A 26,576-nucleotide genomic window follows, 5' to 3' on the forward strand; every position below is an offset into this window, starting at 1 on the left:
GATAAGGGGGAAATCCTTTAAAACCGAGATGAGAAGAACTTTGGAGAAGAATCTCTGGAACTCTCTGCCACAGAGGGTAGTCGAGGCCAGTTCATTGGCTATATTTAAGAGGGAGTTAGATGTGGCCCTTGTGGCTAAGGGGATCAGAGGGTATGGAGAGAAGGCAGGTACGGGATACTGAGTTGGATGATCAGCCATGATCATATTGAATGGCGGTGCAGGCTCGAAGGGCCGAATGGCCTACTCCTGCACCTAATTTCTATGTTTCTATGTTTCTATGCTCGGTTGGATTAGTTGATATAGAAAGACAGATTGAAAGGCAGTGGCAGTGGGATGAGTGAATATAAATCAAATTTTTAACACAAAGGCTGTTTGACCTAGCTGGTTTATGTTTTTGTGAGACTTATCCCATTCTATTCCATCTAACTCAATATCATTCTGAAGAAGGGTCTCGACCCGAAACGTCACCCATTCCTTCTCTCCAGAGATGCTGCCTGACCTGCTGAGTTACTCCAGCATTTTGTGTCTACCTTCAATATCATTCCTTCTCTTACTTAAATCTAAACGGCTTCCATTTGCTTCAACCATTCTATGTGATACTGCGTTTCACATTCTAAACTCTCGTCCAGTAACAAATTAAAGAATAGTGCGTCATGTGGCAAGGATGAGTTAATTCACCAATACAGAATTGTTGAGTTCAATTTCCTGTTTTAATCTCAATATATATTTCTATGTATAATTATTATTAACTATTTATGTATGAGCACAAGGTCTGATTTGGTACTGGAAATGTTCATAAATCTTTATTATTTGGGGATGGGGGGGAGGGGTGTTAAACTCGCATCATCGGCAAAACCATAGATTACTTTCAAGAGAACTCTCCATGTTTAATTAACTTAAATGAAACAGTCTGTACCTGAAAGTGATACACATGTAAAGCTGGTGCAGAGAAGTGTGTTCTGGGTCCAGAGTGTGGACCCTAACCTTGTAAGATTAGATATTATGGTAGTGGCAAGTAGGCAGAAACAATGACAGGTTTTCAGTCAAGCAGTTGCCAGTGTGGGTCTTATTTTACAAAAGTACCTTGCACATACTTACACACATATCCACGAGACTGATAAGGTAATGAATATATCACATGACACATCTCCCCATTCTGGTACTCAGTTCTTAAAGGTACAGTTACCATTAAATACACTGCACTGCTCTCCCCTTAGCAAAGAAAGTAACTTGTAAATTATCCAAACAAGAACAATGTTATAAATGTAATCTGATAACTGGTTCATGCACTCTTTCAGATCTCCTGAGTGGTTCTGAATGAAAGTCAGTTCCAGATCATTTACCTTTGTCTCCACCTTCTTGGGAGAATCTGATCTTGCATCAGAACTTGAAGTAATTTGAGTCTGATCGATCTGCTACTTTGTCTCTGCTTTGTTCTTGAACCTGTGCATCCCTTGCTGGGATCATATGGTTTGTGTGCACTCTTCTAACGTGTCCTCCAATTTCTACCAAATACCTCCTGGTACCACACACTTCAACTCCTTGTTCCCACCACCCATTTGTTTGCTTTGTAAGGGCAGCTGAGAACATGAACCTAATCATGTGCATTGAACCTACGTTCTTTTTGACGATTCTGATCAGATTGTTTGCATTCAACCTTTGGAGACAGGTTCGGTGGAACCAAACTCAGTCTAGTTCTGAGCCTTTTTTTCCATGAGAAGTGCAGCTGGAGTATACCCCATGGTAGTTTGTGGCATAAGAAACTATTTTTAAATTTCAAAATATACTTTATTTAAACAAATAAATATATATCCAATACATGATCCTTACAAGACTCCATCCAATATTCTTGGAGGCTATACATACATTCAATACTGTTTACACAAATTTATCCCCCATCCTTGCCACTACACCCTTGCCCTAGCTCGCTGCTGTGACATATTTTTGAATTCCCTTCAGCCATTTATTTCTTGTGAGCTTCTTTGACTATCCCGACTGACCTATTTTGGAACTGCAGCACCAAATGGGGGGGGGGGGGGGGGGGGGGCTGTTGTCAGGTTGTCAGGCTCCTCAGGTAAGCCATGACACGCAAACAATGTTTTTTCTGTTGTAGTTGAACCCATATGTACTACCTCAATCCAATTTGTGTGGCTATCTAATAAAACAAGAAACATATTATTCCCTTGTTCACAAAAGTCCACATGAACCCTCTGGAAAGGACTAGTAGGCCAAGACCATGTTTGCAAATGGGGTTGGACGGGTCTACTTCTATATCTCTGACTGGTGATACATTTGCTAGCCAGTGCTTCGGTCCCATTGTCTAATCCCGGCCAATACATGCAACCTATGGCTGTGGACGTCATTCCAACAATACATTTGTGTTCTCTCGGGAGTTCAACAAGGAATCTTTGTCTTAAACAATTGGGTACTACTACTCTGTGACCCCATTCAATACACCCTTGCTCACATGACATTTCATGTCGTCTATTACGATAAGGTTTTAGTTCATTAGTACATGGTTTTATTTCTGACCATCCGCACAAAGTTTGTTCATACACTTGTTTTAGCACTATGTCCTTCTGAATTTTAGCGGCAATTTCAGCTGCAGTCACTGGAAAGTCATAATCCATTGCTTCTGTCACATAGATAGCACCATCAGTGCCCACATCTGAATCTTCGTGAGGCAAACACGACAATGCATCAGCGATAGCATTTTATTTTGAGCTGCGATAGTCAATGCTGTAGACATACTGTGACAGGAGAACTGCCCTACGCTGCGCCCTCAAGGCTGCCATTGTAGGTATTTCTGACCGAGGACCAAGAATAGCGAGAAGCGACATGATCTATAACCGGGGTGAATTTCCTACTGATGACATTTCTTGATTCCAAATATGATACCAAGGGCTTCTTTCTTGATTTAGTTTAGTTTAGAGATACAGCGCAGAAACAGGCCCTTTGTCCCACCGAGTCCACACCGACCAGCGTTCCCTGTACATTAACATTATCCTACACACACTAGGGACAATTTACACATATACCAAGCCAATTAACCTAAATAACTGTACGTCTTTGGAGTGTGGGAGGAAACCGAAGATCTCGGAGAAAACCCACGCAGTCACGGGGAGAACATACAAACTCCGTACAGACAGCACCCGTAGTCAGGATCAAACCCAGGTCTCTGGCGCTGCAAAGCAGCAACTCTACCGCTGCCCCACCGTGGTCGCCGATAATTTGTGCATGATTTGTGCATAATTACGCTCACTTTTCGTAAGTGTGTGATGCAAATTCTATAGACTTTCTTTGACCATGTTACATCAGATGAAATCACAGCTCCTACCCCACAACTAGATGCATCACAAGCTAACTTCAACTTGCGATTTGTATCGTAGTGAACAAGTAATAGAAACATAGAAAATAGGTGCAGGAGTAGGCCATTTGGCCTGCACCGCCATTCAATATGATCATGGCTGATCAATGCATCACTGCTCAAGCTTTTCTTACATGCATCATAAGCATTTTGTTGCTCTTTGGACCATTAATATTTTTCATCCTATCTCAACAATTTGTGAAGAGGAGCTAACTTGTTGCTGACTCGGGTAAGAAGCGTAAATACTGTTCATCATCTACTGCCTGATTGACTACTAGGACAAAGGTAGGACAATAATGAAACAAAGATTTGACAATAGATATTACTAGCAATAGTAGAATATGAACAACAGGGGTTGAGAGGAAAATATAGATCTGCCATGATTTAATGGCAGAGTAAATGGGCTGAATGGCCTAATTCTGCTCCTATAATTTATGAACTTATGAATAGATGGGATATGGATGAAGATTTGAACACTGGGTAAATCCACAGACTCACAGGGAACTTGTAGACTCGACACAGAGAGCAGTGGAGATCTGAAGTCATCCCAGGCACTGAAGCTTTGCGGCTCTAATGTGCTGCCCAGGAGGAGTGATAGGTCCAGCTGTCTTGGAGGAGTGGTTTGTCCAGGTGTCATGGAGGGAATAAACAACGTACTGAATGCAGAGCATGGTGGTAAAAATCTGTTTGGTCGTGGTATCATGCAAGAGGTGGCCGAAATGACAGAGGACGAACTGTTGAATGCAGAGGCTGGTCCGAGAGAGGTTGAAATCCTGTTACGTTTCTACGTGGGGTGGGAAGGATGATGGCAGAATTATGGAAAATGTATCAGACATAGGTGAGAAGTAGACCTATCAGTTATGGGGGAAAAAAAGACATCTCAGAAGCACTGGTATGGAAAGTGCATTGTTAAATCCGACATGGAAACTGGGAAAATAGAATCCATAAAAGAAACTAGACTAAGTGGGATGTTCACACGGGATTGACTTGAAATTCCATTTCAAGCAGGGTGCAAGGCCACCAAATTCAAGTGCAGTTTCTTAACACTTCGAGCAGGGTGCAAGGCCACCAAATTCAAGTGCAGTTTCCTACCACTTCAAGCAGGGTACAAGGTCACCGAATTCAAGTGCAGTTTCCAACCTCTTCAAGCAGGGTGCTAGGCCACCAAATTCATGTGCAGTTTCATACCATTTCAAGCAGGGTGCTACATCACCAAATTCAAGTGTAGTTTCATACCATTTCAAGCAGGGTGTAAGGCCACCAAATTCAAATGCAGTTTCATACCATTTCAAGCAGGGTGAAAGCACCATAAAACACCACATAAAACCACACACAACCACATAAAACCACACTCATAGTTCAGTAGACATCCAGTGTGTTCAGTTCATTCACAGCTCAGACTGAGAGTCGTAACCTCTCCCTCCCCCATCTTGCATAGACTGAGCCATGTCCACACTTCCGGGTTTTATAATCCCTCCCCCCTCCCACCAGAAGGGATGTGGCCTTCATGGGGGTGATTGACAGGAGAGAGAATCTCAACATTTTTAAAACACTAATAACTCTTACTTTTCATCGATGGGAAAAATCCTCTGCACCTGATGAGCGGAGGAAGATGGCAAAAAATCACAGCCATAAGTGGTAGCGTTTTATCTAAAATCAATATACTGTGCAAATAGGAAGTGGTCAAGTTTAGACTTTTAATTATATACTAGACCAAGTGCTTACCCATTGGATCTGTTCCCCCAACGGGGGGGTGGGGGAGGGGGAGGGAGAGAGAAAGAGAGATATCCTTTTTACTTCAAGCCAAACAACCATTTGCAGGCAGTGCTTTTTTCCTCAAACTAACCATCTTTTCATTTTCAAACCACATTATGGGTACTCACAGCTGTGGAGACATTTGTTCAGTGTTATTCAGAGCTCTGATTGAGGCACACCACTTGCAGAGACTGATTGAGGCACACCACTTGCAGAGACTGATTGAGGCACACCACTTCCTGGTTTTATAGTCCCTCCCCCTCCCTCCAGCAGAGAGAATGGGGAATTTTGTAAAAACATTAATATCTCTGTCATTGTTCATCGACGGGAAAAATCCTTGGCACACATGTGGCGGAGGGTGGCTGAGCGACGTGGCCAAAAATGACGGCCGTAGGTGGCGGCGTTCTCTCGGAAATCGCAGCACAGAAGGCCAAAAGCGGTCAAGAACAGAGATTTAGTAATATACTAGACCAAGTGCAGACCCGTTGGGTCTGTTCCCCCAACGTGCGGTTGTGGGGGGGGATGCGGCATGCAGCGTCACACACACTATCCCCCCCCCCCCCCCGCACTCACGCTAATTACTCCCCTTGATATTATATTAATATTATTAATTTGCTCCTTTTCCCCCATAACCACCCTATCTACTGACGCATAGCCCCCAACTTGCAGACACACCTGGGGGGGGGGGGGGGCGGGGGTAGAGAGTGAGGGCAGAGAGAGAAGGGGCAGAGACAGAGAGAGGGGCAAGAGGGAGAGGGGGTGGAGAGGAGAAGAGGGAGGGTGGGGGAGGGGGGAAAGGAGGGGAGGAGAGAGAGGGTGAGGGGGAGAGGAGAGGGGGTGCTGAGGGGGGGGGTGAGTTGGGGAGCAGGGAGGAGGAGGTAGAGGGGAGGGAAGAGGGTAGGGGGTGTGGAGAGGAGGGGGTTTAGGGGAGGGAGGGAGGGTGGGGGAGGGGAGGGGAGAGAGAGGAGGAGGGGGAGAGAGAGGGTGTGCTGAGAGGGGAGGGGGAGAGGTGGGGAGCAGGGAGGGGGAGGGAGGGAAGGGGGTAGGGGTGTGTGGAGGGGAGGGGGTTTAGGGGAGGAATGGTGGGGGAGGGGATGGAGGGGAGGGGGGGAGAGAGAGGGGGGACAGGAGGGGGGGAGAGGAGGGGGGGAGAGGAGGGGGGAGAGGAGGGGGGGAGAGGAGGGGGGAGAGGAGAGGAGAGGGGAGGAGAGGAGAGGGGAGGAGGGGGGAGGAGAGGAGAGGGGGAGGAGAGGAGGGGGAGGAGAGGAGGGGGAGAGGAGGAGGGGGAGATGAGGAGGGGGGAGAGGAGGAGGGGGGGGGGGAGAGGAGAGGGGGGGGGAGAGGAGAGAGGGGGGGGGGGGGTTGGGAGAGGGGGGGGAGAACCTAAAAAACATTTTAGAACCAAAAGACACATTCTGCAAGCATTGTAGAACCAAATGAGACACTTTTTTGCAAACATTTTAGAACCAAAAAACACTTTTTGCAAACATTTTAGAACCAATAGACACATTCAGCAAGCGTTTTAGAGGAGAGGGGGGAGAGAAGGTGTGCTGAGAGGGGGAGAGGTGGGGAGCAGGGAGGGGGAGGGAGTGTGGAGGGAAGGGGGTAGGGGTGTGTGGAGGGAGGGGGTTTAGGGGAGGAATGGTGGGGGAGGGAAGGGGGGAGAAAAAGAGGGGAGAGGGTGGGAGGAGAGAAGAGGGGGGGGAAGAGGAGAGGGGGAGAGGAGGGGGGGAGTGGAGAGGGGGAGAGGAGAGGGGGAGAGGAGAGGGGGAGAGGAGAGGGAGGGAAAGAGGAGAGGGGGGGGAAAGAGGAGAGGGGGGGAAAGAGGAGAGGGGGGGAAGAGGAGAGGGGGGGGAGGAGGGGGGAGAGGAGAGGGGGAAGAGGAGAAGGGGGGAAGAGGTGAGGGGGGAGAGGAGAGGAGGGGAGAGGAGAGGGGGGGAGAGGGAGGGGGAGAGGAGAGGGAGGGGGGGAGAGGAGATGGCGGAGGGGGGGGAGAGGAGATGGCAGAGGGGGGGAGAGGAGATGGGGGAGGGGGGGAGAGGAGATGGGGGAGGGGAGGAGAGGGGGAGGGGGGAGGGGGGGAGAGGAGAGGGAGGGGGGACAGGAGAGGGAGGATGGGGGGGAGGAGAGGGGGGGAGAGGAGAGGGGGGGGAGAGAGGAGAGGGGGGGAGAGAGGAGAGGGGGGGGAGAGAGGAGAGGGGGGGAGAGAGGAGAGGGGGGGGGAGAGAGGAGAGGGGGGGGAGAGAGGAGAGGGGGGGAGAGAGGAGAGGGGGGGGGGAGAGAGGAGACGAGGGGAGAGAGAGAGGGAGTGCCTTTTTACTTCAACCCAAACCCAAACAACCATTTGCAGGCAATGCTTTTTTACCTCTAACCATATTTTCATTTTCAAACCAAATTAAGGGTACTCACAGTGCTGTAGACATTTGTCGGTGTCATTCAAAGCTCTGATTGAGGCACACACTTCCTGGTTTTATAGTCCCTCCCCCTCCCTCCAGCGGGGGCAGCAGAGAGGATGGGGAATGTTGTAAAAACATTAATATCTCTGTCAATTTTCATCGACGGGAAAAATCCCTGGCACACATGCGGCGGAGGGGGGCTCTGAGCGAGGTGGCCAAAAATGACAGCCGTAGGTGGCGGCCTACTCTCGGAAACCGCAGCACAGAAAGCCAAAACCGGTCAAGAACAGAGTTTTAGTAATATAGAAGACTAGACCAAGTGCAGACCCGCTGGGTCTGTTCCCCCAACGTGCGGTTGTGGGGGGGGGAGGCGGCATGCAGCATCACACACTAACTACCCCCCCCCCCCCTCCCGCACTAACGCTAATGGAGGGGAGGAGGGGGGAGAGAGAGAGAGGGGGGGAAGGAGAGAGGGGGGGAAGGAGAGAGGGGGGGGGGAGAGGGAGTGCTGAGAGGGGGGTGAGATGAGGGGCGGGGAGAGGGAGCAGGGAGGGGGTAGGGGTGTGTGGAGGGGAGGGGGGTTTAGGGGAGGGACGGTGGGGGAGGGGATGGAGGGGGGAGGAGAGGGGGGAGGAGGAGAGGGGGGAGGAGGAGTGGGGGAGGAGGGCGGGGAGGAGAGGGGGGGGGATTGGAGGAGAGGGGGGGATTGGAGGAGAGAGGGGGAGGAGAGGGAGGAGAGGGGAGGGGGAGAGGGAGGGAGGGAGGGAGGAGAGGGAGGGGGAGAGGGGAGGAGGGGGGAGAGGAGAGGTGAGGAGAGGAGAGGAGGAGAGGGAGGGAGAGGAGAGGGAGGGGGGAGAGGAGAGGGAGGAGGAGGGGGGGGGGGGGGGGAGAGGAGAGGAGAGGGAGGGGGGGGGGGGGAGAGAGAGTGCCTTTTTACTTCAACCCAAAACCAAACAACCATTTGCAGGCAGTGCTTTTTTACCTCTAACCATATTTTCATTTTCAAACCAAATTAAGGGTACTCACAGTGCTGTAGACATTTGTCAGTGTCATTCAAAGCTCTGATTGAGGCACACCACTTGCAGAGACTGATTGAGGCACACCACTTCCTGGTTTTATAGTCCCTCCCCCTCCCTCCAGCGGGGGCAGCAGAGAGAATGGGGAATGATGTAAAAACATTAATATCTCTGTCAATTTTAATCGACGGGAAAAGTCCTCGGCACACATGCGGCGGAGGGGGGCTCTGAGCGAGGTGGCCAAAAATGACGGCCGTAGGTGGCGGCGTACTCTCGGAAACCGCAGCACAGAAAGCCAAAACCGGTCAAGAACAGAGTTTTAGTAATATAGATAGAAGATAGATAATAGATATATCTAACTCTCCCTTGAATACAACAATTGCCATTGTTATAGTCATCAGTGAAGCAGAAAAAAAGATGAAAGAAATAATCTGAGAGACTAACAAAGATCTTAGATAAGTCCCATGAATAGGATTTAGAAAGGTTCCCTTTTACCTGGAGGAAGTGAGTGTAATCAAAGAGTTGTTGTTTCTTACAAGAACAAGTTCGGATTATGAAAGATTGGGGATGGATGCACAATCATTTGACTGCTGTTTAAGGAAGGAATAGAGCACTTATAGACAGCCTAGTGAGGAATGGACATCTTTAAAGTGATTAGCTGGTTATTATCTCATTGCTGATTTTGATCTTTGTAGTAGTGTACATTTTCTGCAAAGTGGTTTAGGATGTTTTGAGGACTTGAAAGACTCTCAATAAAATTAATGGTATCTTTTATATTTTCTTGATGTAGGGAATCTCTGATATCAGATATAGGTGTTATGCATTACCCGGAACCTTATCAGCAAAACACTGCTAAAGAACGAACCATGCTACAATATGCTGAAAACTTCAGGCAACAGTACGAATATCTATATCCAGACAGAAAGCCTTTGCTTCTGAGTCCTCTTAATGAATGTAAAATGCAGGTATGTCGTTTCATGAATAGCATATTATAGAGAATCAATGTGCCATTAATGATGATGTTCTTATGTTTTATTTCTATTCGCACTTTTCTATTCAGTTTTAACATCTTTTCTCTTGAAAATATGGTACTTCAGGAAAGTTCATTCATAGGTGCTCCCCTATTTTTCAGTGGGTGTTATTGGAATATATGTTGGATGGTGGAGGGATGGAGAGAATGCCATCTCCTGTTACATCTAGACACCATTGGATGAGTTATCAGACTGAATGAGCCGGAGAGCCACAGAGTGATGCAGTGTGGAAATAGGCCCTTCGGCCCAGCATGCCCATACCGGCCAATATGTCCCAGCAACACTAGTCCCACCTGCCTGCGTTGGGTCCATATCCCTCCAAACCTGTCCTATCCAAGAATGAGTTATCATTCTTCAGACTGAAGAGGGGTCCTGATTCGAAACATCACCTATCCATGTTCTCCAGGGATGCTGCTTGATCCACTGAGTTACTCCAGCACTTAGTACCTTTTTTTGCGATAACTATCTATATGGCTGAAAAAACAACATTTGTCTAGAGAATGAGATTATGTTAAAACTCTAGGTTAATAAACTTTGCAGCATTTCATCCTCTGTGTTGAACATTAGTTTCAATGGGAATATTATATATGGATATGTTACTAGAATTATCTGCCACTGCTTCCAGCTTTTCATAAGTCAAAATTAGACTGAGAAATAGGCAAAATGAGGACAGGGCTGAGAAGGAAAATCATCACTGTATCATCACTATATTAACTTTCTGGTCAAAATCTATTATAACTATATGGTGGCGCTGCCTTAGCAGTTGCGGCTCGCCTGCAGTCCGTCTGTTTTTTTCCGTTGTTCTTTTGTCCTGTTTTAGTTAATTTTTGGTTTATTAGGTTGTGTATGTGTGTGGATGGGGGGGAGAAACATGTTTTTGGTCTCTTCCTTTGGGGGGATGCGACTTCTCTTGTCGTATACCCCGTCTCCGCCTGCGCCGAGGCCTAATAGCGGAGCTGGCGGCCTCGGAGCTGGGGAGCGGCAACCAGACCTCGGAGCTGGGGCAGCGGCAGCAGCGACCCGGCCTCGGAGCTGGGGCAGCGGCGACCAGACCTCGGAGCTGGGGCAGCAGCGACCCGGCCTCGGAGCTGGGGCAGGGGCAGCGGCGACCAGACCTCGGAGCTGGGGCAGCGGCAGCGGCGACCCAGCCTCGGAGCTGGGGCAGCGGCGACCCGGCCTCGGAGCTGGGGCAGCGGCGACCCAGCCTCGGAGCTGGGGCAGCGGCGACCCAGCCTCGGAGCTGGGGCAGCGGCGACCCGGCCTCGGAGCTAGGGCAGTGTTCCGGCAGGAGCGACCACCCGATCCGACCGCGGGCCCAGTGGACGACATCGTCGGGAGCTCGCAGGTCACAGGTTGGTGACCTGTTTTCCGGAGCCTCCGCAACAACAGCTGGGTCAGCTGGACTGGAGGGCCGCAGCTTCGGCAGCTTCGACCACCCCGGGCCGCGGAGTTGAACCGGCCCGTTCGCGGAGCTCGGATTCAGCTGCGGGACTGACATTACTTACCATCGCCCGGCGGGGTCACAACATCTGAAGCCTGGATCGCCTTGGCGCAGAGGGAGAATAAGAAGGGATGAGACAAAGACTTAAGACTTGAGGAGGTGCCTGGTGAACTCACTGTGGTGGATGTTAATTTGTGTTTATTGTGTGTCTTTGTCATTTTTACTATATGTAGGACTGCAAGGCAACAACATTCCATTCAGACCGCAAGGTCTGAATGACAATAAAGGCTACTTTGACTTTGACTTTGACTTTGGTTTCAATTCTTGTTGAACTTATTGTTACATTGAATTACAATTAATGTACTAAACTCAATATTATGTATTAGATACCTTAGGATTTTGTTGACAGAATGGAGGGGTATAACTAACATAGATAAGAAAAATGTCAACTGACATCTTTAAGCAGAAGACTCTAATACAATTGACAAAAGAACCTGAGAAGGGCACAAAATTATTTCTGTTTTACACTGAATTATTAACATCAGATCAAAAGACAAGGAGAATTCTACTCAATATTAGCTTTCAAAGTGGAATTTGATGGGGGGGGGGGGGGGGGGAAATATGCTGATATTTGTAGGTTGAACAGTGGAGTCATGTCTAACTTACTGGATGTTCAGATTACACAATTTCAGCTGTGGAATTTTAATTAAAACATTTAGATTTCTTTGATTAAACCTAGTCTCAATCACGATGCCCTGGAAACTACCTGTACTAGATTGTCATGAAAACGTATCTGGTTCACTCATGTCCTTGAGGGAATAAAATCTGGTGCCCTTACCTGTGTTGGCCTTGATGTTACTCCAGATTCCCATCAATGCAGTTGACTCCCAAAAGCCTGCATGCAAATTTGGTTATATTGAAATAGTTAAAACAGGAAAATAATAACATTGATGGACTGCTCAGCATAAAACTATGCACTAAATTTAGGCATAGCATATCTCCCAACCCTCTTGATCTTGCAAAGTCCTGATTTACATTAGGAACAGCTGCCCAAATTGGGAGAACTGTTCAACAGATTGGTCAAGCAAAAGGTGGACATAGCGGCAATGAATTTCCTACTTGGCTAATCCAATATGCGAACGTGGATTAAGGAAAGAATATGGTGAACAACAGTAATACTTTGGATTGTTATAGCAGCTTAAATGCAGCAAAATGTCCAAAGTATTACACCTCTCTCAGTGATATTTTGGATTCTGGAGTTTGCAAATTTTTATTTGCCTCACCAGTAATGGTTAAAGTCTTATGCTCCTAAATTCCATCTGCAATCTTCTCTATACCTCTGCCATATCAATCTTCCTTTAAGGCAACAGTTAAAATCTGCCTCATGTGGGTTGGTTTCATATTTTATTTACTCAATACTTCTGCAAAATGTCATGTGGCATTTTGTTAAAGGCTGTACATAAATCTACTGTTATATTCAGAAAAAAACAAAAAGCTCTCGGGTCAATCCTGGATGGCATGCAAGCCTATTACTAGATTAGCAGTAGAGGGGCACACCAAAACAAGTGAGAGCTCGGAAGGCTGGGCCCTGGGAGAAAGGGCACAATTTAAAAATCCATCCATTGTTTAATTCCTCTCCGACATAAAATATTTTCATGGATGATTTATTTTTCATTGTAAGTTTATGTATGCAAGTGCAATTCATCTGATTACCAAATAGGTGAAGATTGTTCCTGGAGCAACATACTTTTGATTCCAAGAGTTCAGGACCACAGAACAGACTGACCCCTCATCTCCTTACTATGGGCTGTGAGATCCATTCAGTTTTGCCTTCCAACCAAATGATTTTTAAAATAATTTTTCAGGTCAATTTCACAATCTTTTCTGGTGAATAAATGGATGCATCAGAACATTGCAGTTATGTAACATTCTGATATCGAATAGACCAAAGTCTATATTTTACTGATTAAAGAATAGAAAGGATAAAGCTCCGTTGCTGGCAACATCTTCATAAATCATTGCACTCTTTCCAGCTTAATGATATTCCTCCTATACAGGGTGACCAAAAGCACTCTCACCAATGTTTTGTACAACTGTAAAATAACATTGCAACCTCTATATTCAATACCCTGACTGATGAAGGCCAGTGTACCCAAAGCCTTCTTTATCATCCTATCTACCTGTGACGCAATCTTCAGGGGACTATGTACCTGTGACAATGAAATCTTTGCCATGGATTGACTGAACTCTTTAGCCTTGGTTGGTCTGAAATCTATGTGCCTGCAATTTGACTGAAGTATGGCAATGTGCAGGCTGCATAACTGACTTTGGTGTGCTGGCTGCAGAACATTGCTGGAAGAGGGCCATTGTGAAGTCAACACAAAGTCCTGATCCTTCAGTGTGTGGTGCACAGATGATGCACAGATATTGCTAGCAATGTGAAAACAATGCAAGTCATACCACCTATGTATGTGATCATGAATGATTCCTGCTCTAATTAAAAGATGATGGAAATGCTAAAATGTTAATTTTCTTATCATCAACAGAAGTTTGTGAGCACCACTCTACGGCCTACTTTGCTGAACCACAAGGAACTATACACTTGGAAAGGGTGTGCCACGTTTGTTTCTGACTTTCTAATAGTGGATTCATTAGATCTCATCACTGAAGTGGTGAGTAATTGTGCATTACACCAGTAATACACTGTCTGGTTGAAAAGGTCATCTCGGTTCCACAGTTTCTCACAGCAAGATTTGGCCCTTTTCATTGGTTCTACCATTATTAAGAGGTTTCTGATCGAAAAAAGCTAAGAAAGTGTTGCCAAGTGTAGATAGGTTTGGTATATGGTCAAGAAGAAAGGCTTTCACTCTTAAGGTTTACTAACATCCTTTAGGGAAAAACATCTATCACCCTCCCCATATCTTATACCAGAAATACAGCAATGTGGGTTTTTTTCTAGACTATCCTCAATATATCGGAAGTCGTGGTTTAAGTGTAGGTAGTGATGAGCAATAAATTCCGGTTGTGTAAGTGAATTCTACAAAAACAAATACATGAAATACAGAGAATTTTGATGATAGGCAAATGACACAACAGATGTTCCAGGAGAGTTGAAGAGGATGGGGTTGTGTGCTTTTATGAACCTAGATGATAGGCTGTAGATGGCAGTGGCAGAGGGGGACAGAGAAGAGGATACCTCCCGCACCCTCGGAGGCACTCCTGGGTTTCCAAGATCAGCTGCGAGTGGCTTCCCAGTGCACAGACTTGGAACGGTGGCTGTGGGAGGCGATGGACGAGGCATTTTCAGGACGACATGTCAGGATCAGTGTGTCAGTGGAGTGGGCTGCTGGATGCCCTGCATTAGCCTGGGGATCTATTAGATTGGGTTCCGCTCCAAGAGGCCGAGCATGTGGAGTAGATGTGGCCTGCAGTGGCGTAGAGCAGCGGAGCAGTGGTGAAGGATATCAACATCACCTGGCCAGGCCAAGCCCTGCAACTCCAACCCTGTGCCGCCGCCAGGACAACAGACCTTCATGGCCAAGTTAAGAGTCTATATTTTAAGAACTTTGATTCTTAAAGATTACATGATGGCACTGGAAATATTTCGATTCTTAAGTTCTGCCTCAGTGCAATCCACTATTCATACACTCTTGTACTTAAGTGTAATTGTGCATATGAAGCGTAAATTTTTTCCTGAAATGTATGCTAAATAGGAATTTCACTTTACCTACAGTAGGTACAGGTGACAACAAAGTAATATTGAACCATTGATCATTAATATCTCTTTCATAACATCAGTACTCCATTGAAGACGCCTAATGGACACAGTTTCAGAGCTTGGTGCAGGCTGCGTCTCCTGCTCAAAACTGGCACGTAAACCGATATTTTGACTATTCATTTGTTGCTAACAAGACAAATAAATCTGAAAATACTCATCAAGTAAGGTACCAACTGTGGAGATAGAAAATAAGATCTTTTATCAGAACCAGGAAAAGTCAGAATTCAATTTGGAGCCCAAAACAGACTAAATGAGACAAATAATGGATGAGGTTGAGAGGGCAGCCACTGTCACGTACCTGGGTACAGTAAATGCTTGGTTTTGCATGCTATCCAAACAGATCCGATATACATAGAAACATAGAAAATAGGTGCAGGAGGACGCCATTCGGCTCTTCGAGACAGCACCGCCATTCATTGTGATCATGGTTGATCATCCACAATCAGTAACCCGTTCCTGCTTTCTCCCCATATCCCTTGAATCCGCTAACCCCGAAAGCTCTATCTAACTCGCTTTTAAATTCATCCAGTGAATTGGCCTCCACTGCCTTCTATGGCAGAGAATTCCACAAATTCACAACTCTCTGGGTGAAAAAGTTTTTTTCTCATCTCAGTTTTAAATGGCCTCCCCTTTATTCTTAGACTGTGGCCCCTGGTTCTGAACTCCCCCGACATTGGGAACATTTTTCCTGCATCTAGCCTGTCCAGTCCTTTTATAATTTTATGTTTCTATAAGAAGCCCTCTCATCCTTCTAAATTGCAGTGAATACAAGCCGAGTCTTTCCAATCTTTCCTCATATACACAAATACAATTTTCAAACTCAATAAATATTTTAGAGCAAATGGGAAAGTATAGAGTGGCATAGAGGGAGATACAAGCATAGAAACAGGCCCTTCAGCTCATCGAGTCTATGCTATCAAACATCCAGTTACACTAATCCTATTTTCAAGCCATCTAATTTTATTCTCCTGACATTCTCACCAAGATCTCCTTGTTTCATCTACACACTCGTGGCAATTTACAGCTGCCAACCAAACTACACATCTTTGGAAGGGAGGTACTGTAAGTAGGGCACCTAAGGGAAACCCATGCAACCAGAGGAGGAATGTGCAAACTCCATACAGAAAGGCAAAGGTTTTATTCTTTCTTGGAAATCTGACAGTTTCTAAAAAAATTATCAAACCCAAACACCATAAATTCAACAACTAATGGATAATAAACAATTCTCAACTTCTATCAAGTGCTTCAGGATTGGTGTGCAGAATATAGTTCTAAGCATTGTAGCACATTGGTCCCATAGACTAAGTCCAATGTCCTCAATGGGGTGGAGGTGAATCGAATAGAACCCTAGCTTATGGAAGGGCTGTCAGAAACCTTATAACAGAAGGGAAGAAGCTGTTCCTGCAATCCGGTGGTGCTTTCACGCTTCTGTACATTCTGCCAGACGGGAGCAGGGAGAAGAAGGAACAATCAGGGCGGGACATGTCTTTCATTATGTAGGCTGCTTTTCCGAAGTAGCGTAAATTGTAGATGGAGTCAATGGGGGGAAGTCCGACCTGTGTGATGCACTGGGCTATGTCTACATCTCTGCAATTTCTTACGTGCAGAGGCAGAGCTATTCCCAAACTAAGCTGTGATGCAAACCCAACAGTATGCTCTCTGTGGTGCATCTGTAGAAGTTTGTAAGAGTCAATAGGGACATGCCGAATATCCTCAGTCTCCTCAGAAAGTTGAGGCATTCTTGGGGTTGTTGCATCAATGTGGTTGGTCCATGACATATTAACGTCAAGCTCTCAAACATTTCCACTTTGGCACTCAGGTCTGAAGAAGGGTCTTGACCCGAAACGTCACCCATTCCTTCTCTCCAGAGATAGTGCCCGTCCCGCTGAGTTGCTCCAGCTTTTTGTGTCTATCTTCGAAAGAGAAAAACTGGGTCAGTTCTGATAAAGCAATAAAGGCTTTCTGTATGAAACTGTTGAATTCAATGTTCCTTTGTGAAGGATTGAACGTAGTTCTGAAGTGCTTTGTTGAGTTCTTATGACTGAGTTAGGCAGGATGTTATTTTCCCTGATCCCCGCAAATTTGGAATACTGTCCCCCATTGGGCTGCAGATATCATGTCTTTGAGTTTATTCAAGGTTAAGGTAGATGGTTTTAGGGTGACATGTAAAATCAGGAGTAGTGGAGATTCAACAGGAAAATGGGTTTGAGGCCACTGATCAGATCAGCTGTGACTTTACTGCATGGCCTATATCTTCAGCTACTTCATTTGAGCTTACGTGTTTATGATTGTATGTCACTTTTAAACAACATGCAGTTGTGCTCCTTTAAGTGCCACAGGTATAAACAAGGTGGTGATATTTGGTGGCAAGGTGTTATATTATCTGTAATGGTCAATAATTCAGCAATTGCCGTGAATCATAAAGGGAAAATAGAAAGATTCACCGTGATCTGAATTTGGCATTTAGTTTGTATAAACAAAGAACTGTAAATGCCGGTTATTACATAAAAGGACACAATGTGCTGGAGGAACTTAGTGGGTCAGGCAGCATCCCTGGCGAACATGAACAGTCAGACTGAAGAAGGGTCTCGACCTGAAATGCCGCCTATCCATGTTCTCCACGGATGCTGCCTGACCCATGGAGTTCCTGCAACACTTTGTGTCCTTTTATTTTGGCATTTAGTTTGGTTTTGTTGTGTTTAAATTAAGTTGCAGCTTAACTTAAATTTATATGTATCGATGTTCTCTTTTAACAAGCTGCTGAATCTTTTTCTTTTTGCCTCCTCTAACAGCCATCTTATTTGTTTGCCTCAACCACTATCCTGAAATGTCAAAAAGGAAACAGCTTTGATTTCAGCACCTTGCTCTGCTCAATACTGCTTGGCGTGGGGTACGATGCATACTGTGTCAGCGGGTATGCTACGAAGGAAATATGTTTGATGGATGAGACAAAGGAAATCTGCCCACTACTGCAAGAAGATGATAAGGCAAGGAGACCATTTTTCCCAGTTAAATATTCTTTCAGGCTAGGAATTTTAAAGAATGGCTATCAAAAAAATAGAGATGTGTTACAGTGGGATAGCAGGAATTACTCTTCTGAGTTGGATTGGGGACAGTGTAGAATGTTTTTAACCATGTGTATAACCGGTGCTTTACATGTTGCACCATTGGAGCTTTACTCGATACAAATCCAAAATTGCGCCTAGTTTGTGTTGGGAGTATTTGATGCACTGGTGTAGAGGAATCTATTCTATAAGGACTGTTCTACCAGCACCAGGAGTGTTTGATGGGAGCTTTCAGACAAGGATTATTCTACTGTTTATTTAACCACTACAACGTTTGTCCATGAGTGCTTTCCATGAACACCAGAAAAGGTTCATTTTCACTTCTCCCTCCTTATGCCCCATATTTCCTGTATTTTTAAGAGACCTTTAGGGTATTCCACTATGAAAACAGATACTGAATATTGTTTAGTGTCCCATTTTCCCTTTTTATAAAATTTCCTATCCCCAATGGACCATTGTTTATTTGGACCAATGTTTGCTTTCGTTATTCTCATTTCTCGTTCTTACAACCTTGTTTTATATATTTTTCTGGCTGGTTTTCCCCTTTTTTTAATATCTTTTCGGTCATACACTCTTTTCTAATTTCTCACAGTATTCAGGCCTACCTAATTTTTGCAACATTCTAAACATTTCCTTTCCATCTACAGTAAATTTCAGATTATTCAAAACCATGGTAGAGTTGCTGTCTTACAGTGCCAGAGACCTGGGTTTGATCCTGACTGCGGGTGCTGTCTGTATGGAGTTTGTACATTCTACTTTCTCTGGGTGTTCCGGTTTCCTCCAACATTCCAAAGTCATGCTGGTTTGTAGGTTAATTGGCTTCTATAAATTGTGCTTAATGTATAGGATGGAACTAATGTATGTGTGATCATTGATTGGCATTGACCCGCTGGACCGAAGGGCCTGTTTCCACGCTGTATCTCTAAACTAAACTAAACTAAATCCTGATAGTCTGGCATCTGACTTGCTCGTCGATCACAAGTCCAGACTGCAAGCTTCCAGATTAGGAGGGGGTTCATAAGTTTATGTGATAGGAGCAGAATTAGCCCTTTCGACCCATCAAGTCTACTAAACCATTCAATCATGGTATATCTCCCTCTTGACCCTATTCTCCTGCCTTCTCCCCATAAACCCTGACACCCGTACTACTCAAGAATCTATCTATCTCTGCCTTACAAATACCCACTGATGGCCTCCACATCCTTCCGTGGCAATTAATTCCACAGATTCACTACCCTCTAACTAAATAAATTCCTCCTTATCTCCTTTCTGAAGGAACGTCCTTTAATTCTGAGGCTATGACCTCAGGTCCCAGACTCTCCCACTAGTGGAAACATCCTCTCTACATCCAGTATATCCAGACCTTTCACTATTCGGTACGTTTCAATGAGGTGTGTAGAGTGGCCGAGGCTGGGGTCCTGGCTGTGGGCTTGGTGTGCAGCTGAGCAAGGGTGGAGGACCAGAACACCAGGAGTCCAGAATGTGGCAGGTGTTTGACTGGAGCTGTGGTCTGAATTGTGTGCATGTTTTTCCTGGTCTCTAAACTCTGATCCAGGTTCTCCGAACTGCTGCGGGGGTCAGAGGTTGTGGGAACGGCAGGAGAATGGGGTTAGGAGGGAGAGAAAGATCAGCCATGAGTGAATGGTGAAGTAGACTTGATGGGCCAAATGGACTAATTCTGCTCTTATCACTTATGATCTATGAACTCACCAGGTTCATAGTACAGCACAGGAACAGGCCCTCAGCCCACAATGTCTGTGCTGAACATATTGCTCTCATCTCCTCATCTCCTCTGCTGGCATTGAACCTTACCCCCCATTCTCTGCATATCCATATTCCTATCTATGCCTCTTAATAGTCACGATTGTAACTGCTTCCATTACCACTGCTGACAGTGTTCTAGGTACCCAGCTCTTACTGTGTAAAAAAACTTGCCCTGCATATCTTCTTTAAATTGTCCACTCTCGCCTTAAAGCTCTGCCCTTCAGTGTTTCACACTTCCATTGACCTTTTATACATTTCTTTGTGAATCTTCCAGACATTGTTTTGATTCCATAATCAATAATATGACAAAAAAAATTACTTTTTCTTTGTATATGTACTTTTTTCTTTAATTCCTTCAAAAATTTCCAACAACAACCTAGTCAGTTGGGATTATAAAGTTTATATTTATACCATTCACCAGGCTTCCTCTTCTTGTGTATGGCGTGCACAGCCTAAAGTTCTAGGACAACTTGTTCCATTTGATCTTATTTGATTGTGCACGTCAGGTTGATTGCATTCGTCGAAACAGGGCGGACCACGTCAAGGTTGCAATCTCCCACCCAATTTACTTGAGTGCTTCAGGTATATTGTATCTCAAAACTGTTTTTCATGGTGCCAGGGATAGGAGACAGGAGTATCCATAGTACTGTGTAACTGCCTTAGTTGGAAAATCACTGCAGCTACATTCCCACAAAGACACCAACCAGGTATCTAAATGTCAGCATGATCTCACATCTCTTCAGTTCATGCCGACCAAAGTCTTCTCCTTGCTATTTTCAATTCCCCTAGTTAACTCATTCTTCTTTCCTTGACTCTCTACATTGTCTTAGCCCAGGTTCAGTAATTCTGGTATCAAATTAGTTGTGAAGTTTGATATGTATTCTGCAAACTTTATGCATTACAGTACTACCAAATTGCCTGGCTGTGCAAGTCAAACAAAAAAGTACATTATTTACAATGTAAATTGGAAACAGTTGACAAAGACGACATTTAAAGAGAGTTAATTTCGGGGGGGGGGGGGGGATAAAGCACACAGGACTTCACCGCATGTCCACTGATGTAGACATGAGATAATGGATTCACCTGTGATGCATCATGTAGTTGAGCAGACTGTCAATGCATAAAACTCACGGAAAGTTGAGTTGATGGACTGCCGCAGACATCCACAGGGCCTTGTGCCAACATAACCGAAAAAGGGAAAAGAGGGAGGGAAAATAATGACAAAAAATGATAAATCCACAATATTGGCAGCACATCATGTCAGCAGTTTCACCTGAACATGATTTTTGACTTCTTTAAAAAGAATAAGAAGAAAGAAATCATGCCACCTGTGAAGAAGTACACGGTGAAACCAGTCCGAGAGTTGCAGAGCAAATTTGAAATTAACCAGGAAGCCCGTCGGCGAGCAGAAAAGATATTAGATGATGAACAGAAACAGAAAGATTATGAGGAAATGATAAATGTGAGTATTATCAGTTATCTTTTTTCTTTCTGCGCATATCAGTTATTGACAAAATTAAGAATAGATGTTTTCTCCTTGAAGACAGTCCAAACCAGGATTAGCACTGTTAAAGGGAAGGCCAAATCAGTCCCAACAGCGTAACCCAAAAGAATCCTCTACTTCACAAGAGTGGTCTTTACCATTTTTCATGTCACGTAATATTTCAATGTCCCATTTGTTCTCAAGAGGCAGAGCCAATGGAGGAATGCATTTGTGAATGTATAGTGCACAAGATCTTGGGTCTCATGCACATTATGGCTTTGGTGTGAAAGCTTTGCACAGAAGCTGGTGTACAACCTCCCCCAAGCCAATTCCATCTCAATGCCAATTTAACGGATCTTTTTAGAAGCTGCTCTTTTTCTAACAAATGGTTTTCACATACCTGAAACTGAGATTTCACACATTTCACATTAGTTGCTGGTCTGTGCACATCCTCGTGGCAAATCTGGCTATGCAATGAAAATCTTACAGTTAAGAGACATGAGAAATATAGCCTTGGTTGTCAGACCTAAACAATGTGAGAGTTTTAGCCAATGATTATACTCATGTTTGTCATTTTGGTTCTACTGAAACAAATGCTTTCTAAGTTGAAGTGTTGAACTAAGGCATAATGCAAATGCATGTATTATTGAATTAAAAATGACACTGTGGTGCAACTGTAGAGCTGCTGGCTCTCATGCCAGAGACCCGGGTTTGATCAATACATCGGTTGCTGTCAGAATTTGCACATTCTCCCTGTGACGCATGGGCTTCCTCTGGGCGCTCTGGGTTCCTCTCACATCCCAAAAGTGAGCAGGTTTGTAGGTTAATTGGCCTCTGTAAATTGCCAGTAGTGTGTAGTGTGTAGGGAGTGTAGAGAAAATGGGATAAATATCGAAGAGGAAATAACATAGAGCTGGTGTGAATGGGTATTCAATGGTTGGCATGGACTCGATGCACTAAAGGCTCTGTTTCCATGCTGTATCTCTAAAAAAAAGTACGGAGAGTACCACATGGGAAATCTCCTCCATGTCTGTATTCTAAATACCTGGTGTCCTCATGAAAAGTTGTTGGTGAACACCCTGCAGCCAATGCAACAATCACCACACACTGCCGCTGTGCCCTTTCTTCTCAGTAAGACCAACAGTAATTAAAGGGAGGACCCAGAGTTCATCTGGAAGCTTCCAAAGCCTTTCCAATTTTTTTAATTAATGGATATTATGTGTCATATCTGTAGAGTTCCCAAATATAAGCACCAACGCATTCCCTGGAGCCCTTTCCCAGGGAATTGATTGGAGTTCCAACTCCTGATGAAACTGATTGCTGATGGAACTGAGAGAGTTGATTATTCTTCTGAGATGTTCACAGTCACCCTGTACCTTTTGCTGTTCTCATTTTGATCATCTGTGCAAAGAAATCTGAAAGATGCCAATAGAATTTTAGGAAAGGAGCAGATGGAATATTCTGCAATATGTACAGTATATTGCACGTAGGGAACATGAGGTCTTTTGTTGTTTGACATTGACCATACTGAACAGAAAAGAGAAGCATTTAACAAAAAGACAATTCTGAATTGTGCATCTTCTCCTGTTTTAGCTGAAAATTAAAGGTGCACGTGATGTCATGTATGGTCTGCGGGTCCATTGTTGGGTTCTGGTGCTTGCAGGCAAAAGAGACGTCCCAGAGAACTTCTTCATTGACCCTTTCACAGGAAACAGCTATGAAACTACAAATGAACGATTCTTGGGGATTGAAAGCATCTGGAACCATAAGAATTACTGGGTGAACATGCAAGACTGCAAATTTGGCGTCAAGGTATTTATTTTCTACCCCACAATGTAGAATTATAGACAATGTGCAGATGTGCTCTAGGTACTCGGGAAGACTAAAATCATTGACTTGTGACCTTATTAATAACTCCTTTTTGTAGTCAAAATTTCTATTGTTTTACTTGGCAACTTTCTGAGGCGGCAGTAGATTATTTGTAAAAACCTTGAGTTGAGTTTGTCACTGATCACTGATATTTGTCACTGATGTCACGTATCACATTTGTCACTGATATCACGTATTTCAACACTGGAAACATTACCCAGCTCCACACCAGCCTAGCTCCTCTTTTACGTAAACACTCATCTGTTTTTACCTCTCGACGTGACTAATCCAATGGCATGTGTCTCGTTGCACTCTTTGCCATCAGTGCGACTAACAAATTTAATTAGCTTCAACATTAGCCTCTTCTGCTTTGCAGCTACCAGAGCCCTATGCTTTGGAATTACCTTCCTAAACCCCTTCACCTCTCTTTCCTTACAACATACCTCTTTGAGGTTGCTTTTGATGGCCTGTTCTAAAATATTTTCTGGCATGGCATCAATTCTTGTTTGATAATGCTTGAATAAAGTGCCTTCAGAGATTGTGCTGTAATAATTATGCTAATGAAATCCAAGTTGTTATTGGTCTTGTAGTTTGTTGTCTCCAGCATCACATATACCCAGAAACTTTTAGTTCGATTTTGATAAACTTGAGATTATCAAAACTCTGCCATCTCGCTCCTAACTTCCACCAACTCTTAACCATCTTCCCTTTGCTCACATACCTATATTTATTCTTGTTTAAGCAAACCAGTTATTAAAATCCAATCTCCCCACTTTCAAGAAGGGTGCATTTTCTACCAATGCCAAAAGCAGGAACTATATTCATCTGTCCCCAAAAAGAGCCGTGTGAGCAGTGGGCAGGTGCTATAGACCTGCATGGGGAGGTAGACGCTCCCGCCCTCACGAGTCTCGAGCAGATGGGGCTCGTCAGCCTGGGAAGGCAGTCCATCTAGGAGAGGGTATACTCTGATTTAAAACCTCCACTGCCTTGTGGCCATATTCAGTCATGGAAAAGACTCCAGGAGTAAACCTCAAGAAAATCCGGAGTCGGAGCCCCTAAGGTAGTTCGTCGTTGTCTACAACCTCGCTCTGGCAGCTCCTGCGACGGCGCAGGTGCCAAACTGTAACGGCCCTGCTGTTCCTTTGGATCGATCTGCGACATGGAGAGGGGGGACGTGCTGCATGGGCAACAGCCTGTCCTCCATATGACATCGCCTAGGCTTGCATCCGACCAGGATGCATCACCCATGGTCAATCATGACTGAGGGGGGCCTACTACTAATATCCCCTACTGCATCCCCATTTATTAATTGTTCATTTTGCATTCATTAGAAATAGAATAAAATTATTTATAAAGAGTATGCAAAGGAACCTAATTTGGATGAACAAGCACAATCAGGAACCCAGAAGCCTGGGAAAAAATAATATAGGAGGCTTAGGAAGGTTAATCTATCCCAAAGTGCAGAACCACCAGCGACTCAACAAATAGAGAAATGCTTTTGCTAGTGATAGATGATTACCACCTGCAGTGGCTGAAGAATATTGCTGAAATTGCATGAACTAGTGAGAACAATACAGTCACCAAATAGACATAACATTTTCTTTCATAGATTCTGGGAGATGCATCATAGACACTTACCTCACCATGCCTCACATTAATGGAACCACACACAACAAACCGATGGCATGCAATTCCTCCGTATCAGAGGCATCCATCTGCCACCCACCAATGATCACACAAGAACCAGCCTGTCATTCTCCTCTGCCCAATAACCCACCTGATTGTTCTGCTAATTCTGTTTAGAAAACATACCCTTGTGAAGAATGATCTTCCTTGAGGAGTGGTAATGAATCACAGTAACAGCAGCAGGACATGAGAGGTCTGACGGAGAGTCCTGGCAGATGATTCTTCTTTGTCTGAATAGTAACTGATGCTGTCATGCTTTTTGTTTCAGAATGTACGTTTTGACCTTGGTGACCCTGTAAAATGGGAGTATATGCTACCATCTGAGAATCAAGAAATTGTCGTTCCTGATTCGTATGAGTACCTGGATGAGGGTGAAGATGACGTAAGATTGCATAATAATTTTATAATAGATAACACTAGTTAATTTTATTCAGAAATGATTTGAGTCTAAACTAAGATATTCCCTTTCTGATGTCCTGAAGGTGCTAGCTCTGGGGATTGAATTCCATGTGATAACTGCACACTGGTCCTCATCAGAATAAACCATTCTTCGTATGTGAGTCCAGATAGTGAGTGCTGGCAGGTTGCTTATCCAGAAAATCAGATCATACTTTCATCAAATGCGTGCATCTGGCTGTTTTCAAACATATGGAGCGGAATCAGGCAAAGGCAAGCCTCCTGATGAATTACTTGGCAGAGGAAAGCAATTAGCGGAGAACAGGATGGTTAAGGTGATGAGGAGACTTCTTGAGTCGATGCAATCTTTCTGGTGAAGCGGCTCCCACAACGTTAGTTCCCGGATTTACACCCAATGGCAGCAATGGAATGGTGGTATATTTCCAAGTCAAGATGGTTTGTGACGCATCAAAGAACTGCAGAGAAAGGTGCTCCCATTTACTAACTGCCCCAGTCCATTGTGATGTTCAAGATGCAGGAGATGATATCTGCATTGCCATTTTGTGGATGGTACATAATACAACCATTGTGTGCTATTGGTGGAGTGTTCAGTAAGGGTGTTTAGTACCATAGATGAAGTACAGGACAGCCGTGTTGCTTTAGACAATAGGTGCAGGAGTAGGCCATTCGGCCCTTCAAGCCAGCACCGCCATTCACTGTGATCATGGCTGATCATCCACAATCAGTACCCCGTTCCTGCTTTCTACCCTTGACTCCACTATCTTTAAGAGCTCGATCTAACTCTCTCTTGAAAGCATCCAGAGAATCGGCCTCCACTGCCTTTGAAGGCAGAGAATTCCACAGATTCACAACTCCCTGGGTGAAAAAGTTTTTCCTCATCTCCGCTCTAAATGGCCTACCCCTTATTCTTAAACTGTGGCCCCTGGTTCTGCACTCCCCCCAACATCGGGAACATGTTTCCTGCCTCTAGCGTGTCCAATCCCTTAATAATCCTATGTTTCAATAAGAATCCCTCTCATCCTTCTAAATTCCAGTGTATACAAGCCCAATCACTCCATTCTTTCATCATATGACAGTCCAGCCATCCCGGGAATTAACCTGTGAACCTACGCTGCACTCCCTCAATAGCAAGAATTTCCTTCCTCAAATTTGGAGACCAAAACTGCACACAATACTCCAGGTGTGGTCTCACCAGTGCCATGTACTACTGCAGTAGAACATCCTTGCTCCTATACTCAAATTCTCTTGCTATGAAGGCCAACATGCCATTAGCTTTCTTCACTGCCTGCTTTACCTGCATGCCAGATCTTGTTGTACTTCCCCTTTTCCCAATTTGACCTGGATGTTTTCAGAGCTGTGCTTTTAAGATAGTGGAAAGGATTTGATGTGTCAGGAGATTTGCTGCATGATATAGAGAGTCTGACTAACATAAAACATTGGTGCCAGATTCTGTCTGTCAGCTTTCCAGCATTCACAGTATTTTTCAAGTGAATCATATTTGCAACCTT

At 44.7% G+C, this 26,576-nt stretch overlaps 1 protein-coding gene across 4 annotated transcripts in view; it reads left to right on the plus strand.

The window, feature by feature from the left end:
* drc7 (dynein regulatory complex subunit 7) overlaps nt 1–26,576 on the plus strand; it is a 66,510-nt gene that overhangs the window by 10,088 nt on the left and 29,846 nt on the right. For 3 of the 4 annotated variants that reach the window (XM_033026668.1, XM_033026669.1, XM_033026667.1), the window contains exons 3-8: nt 9,325–9,499; nt 13,553–13,678; nt 17,577–17,771; nt 20,917–21,075; nt 22,690–22,908; nt 24,920–25,033. In XM_033026668.1, coding sequence (XP_032882559.1) covers nt 9,325–9,499; nt 13,553–13,678; nt 17,577–17,771; nt 20,917–21,075; nt 22,690–22,908; nt 24,920–25,033 — 988 coding nt within the window. The remainder of the gene's footprint in view (nt 1–9,324; nt 9,500–13,552; nt 13,679–17,576; nt 17,772–20,916; nt 21,076–22,689; nt 22,909–24,919; nt 25,034–26,576) is intronic. The other variant, XM_033026670.1, reaches the window with a different exon arrangement.

This window comes from Amblyraja radiata, chromosome 9, assembly GCF_010909765.2.
Source record: "Amblyraja radiata isolate CabotCenter1 chromosome 9, sAmbRad1.1.pri, whole genome shotgun sequence".
NCBI lineage: Eukaryota > Metazoa > Chordata > Chondrichthyes > Rajiformes > Rajidae > Amblyraja > Amblyraja radiata.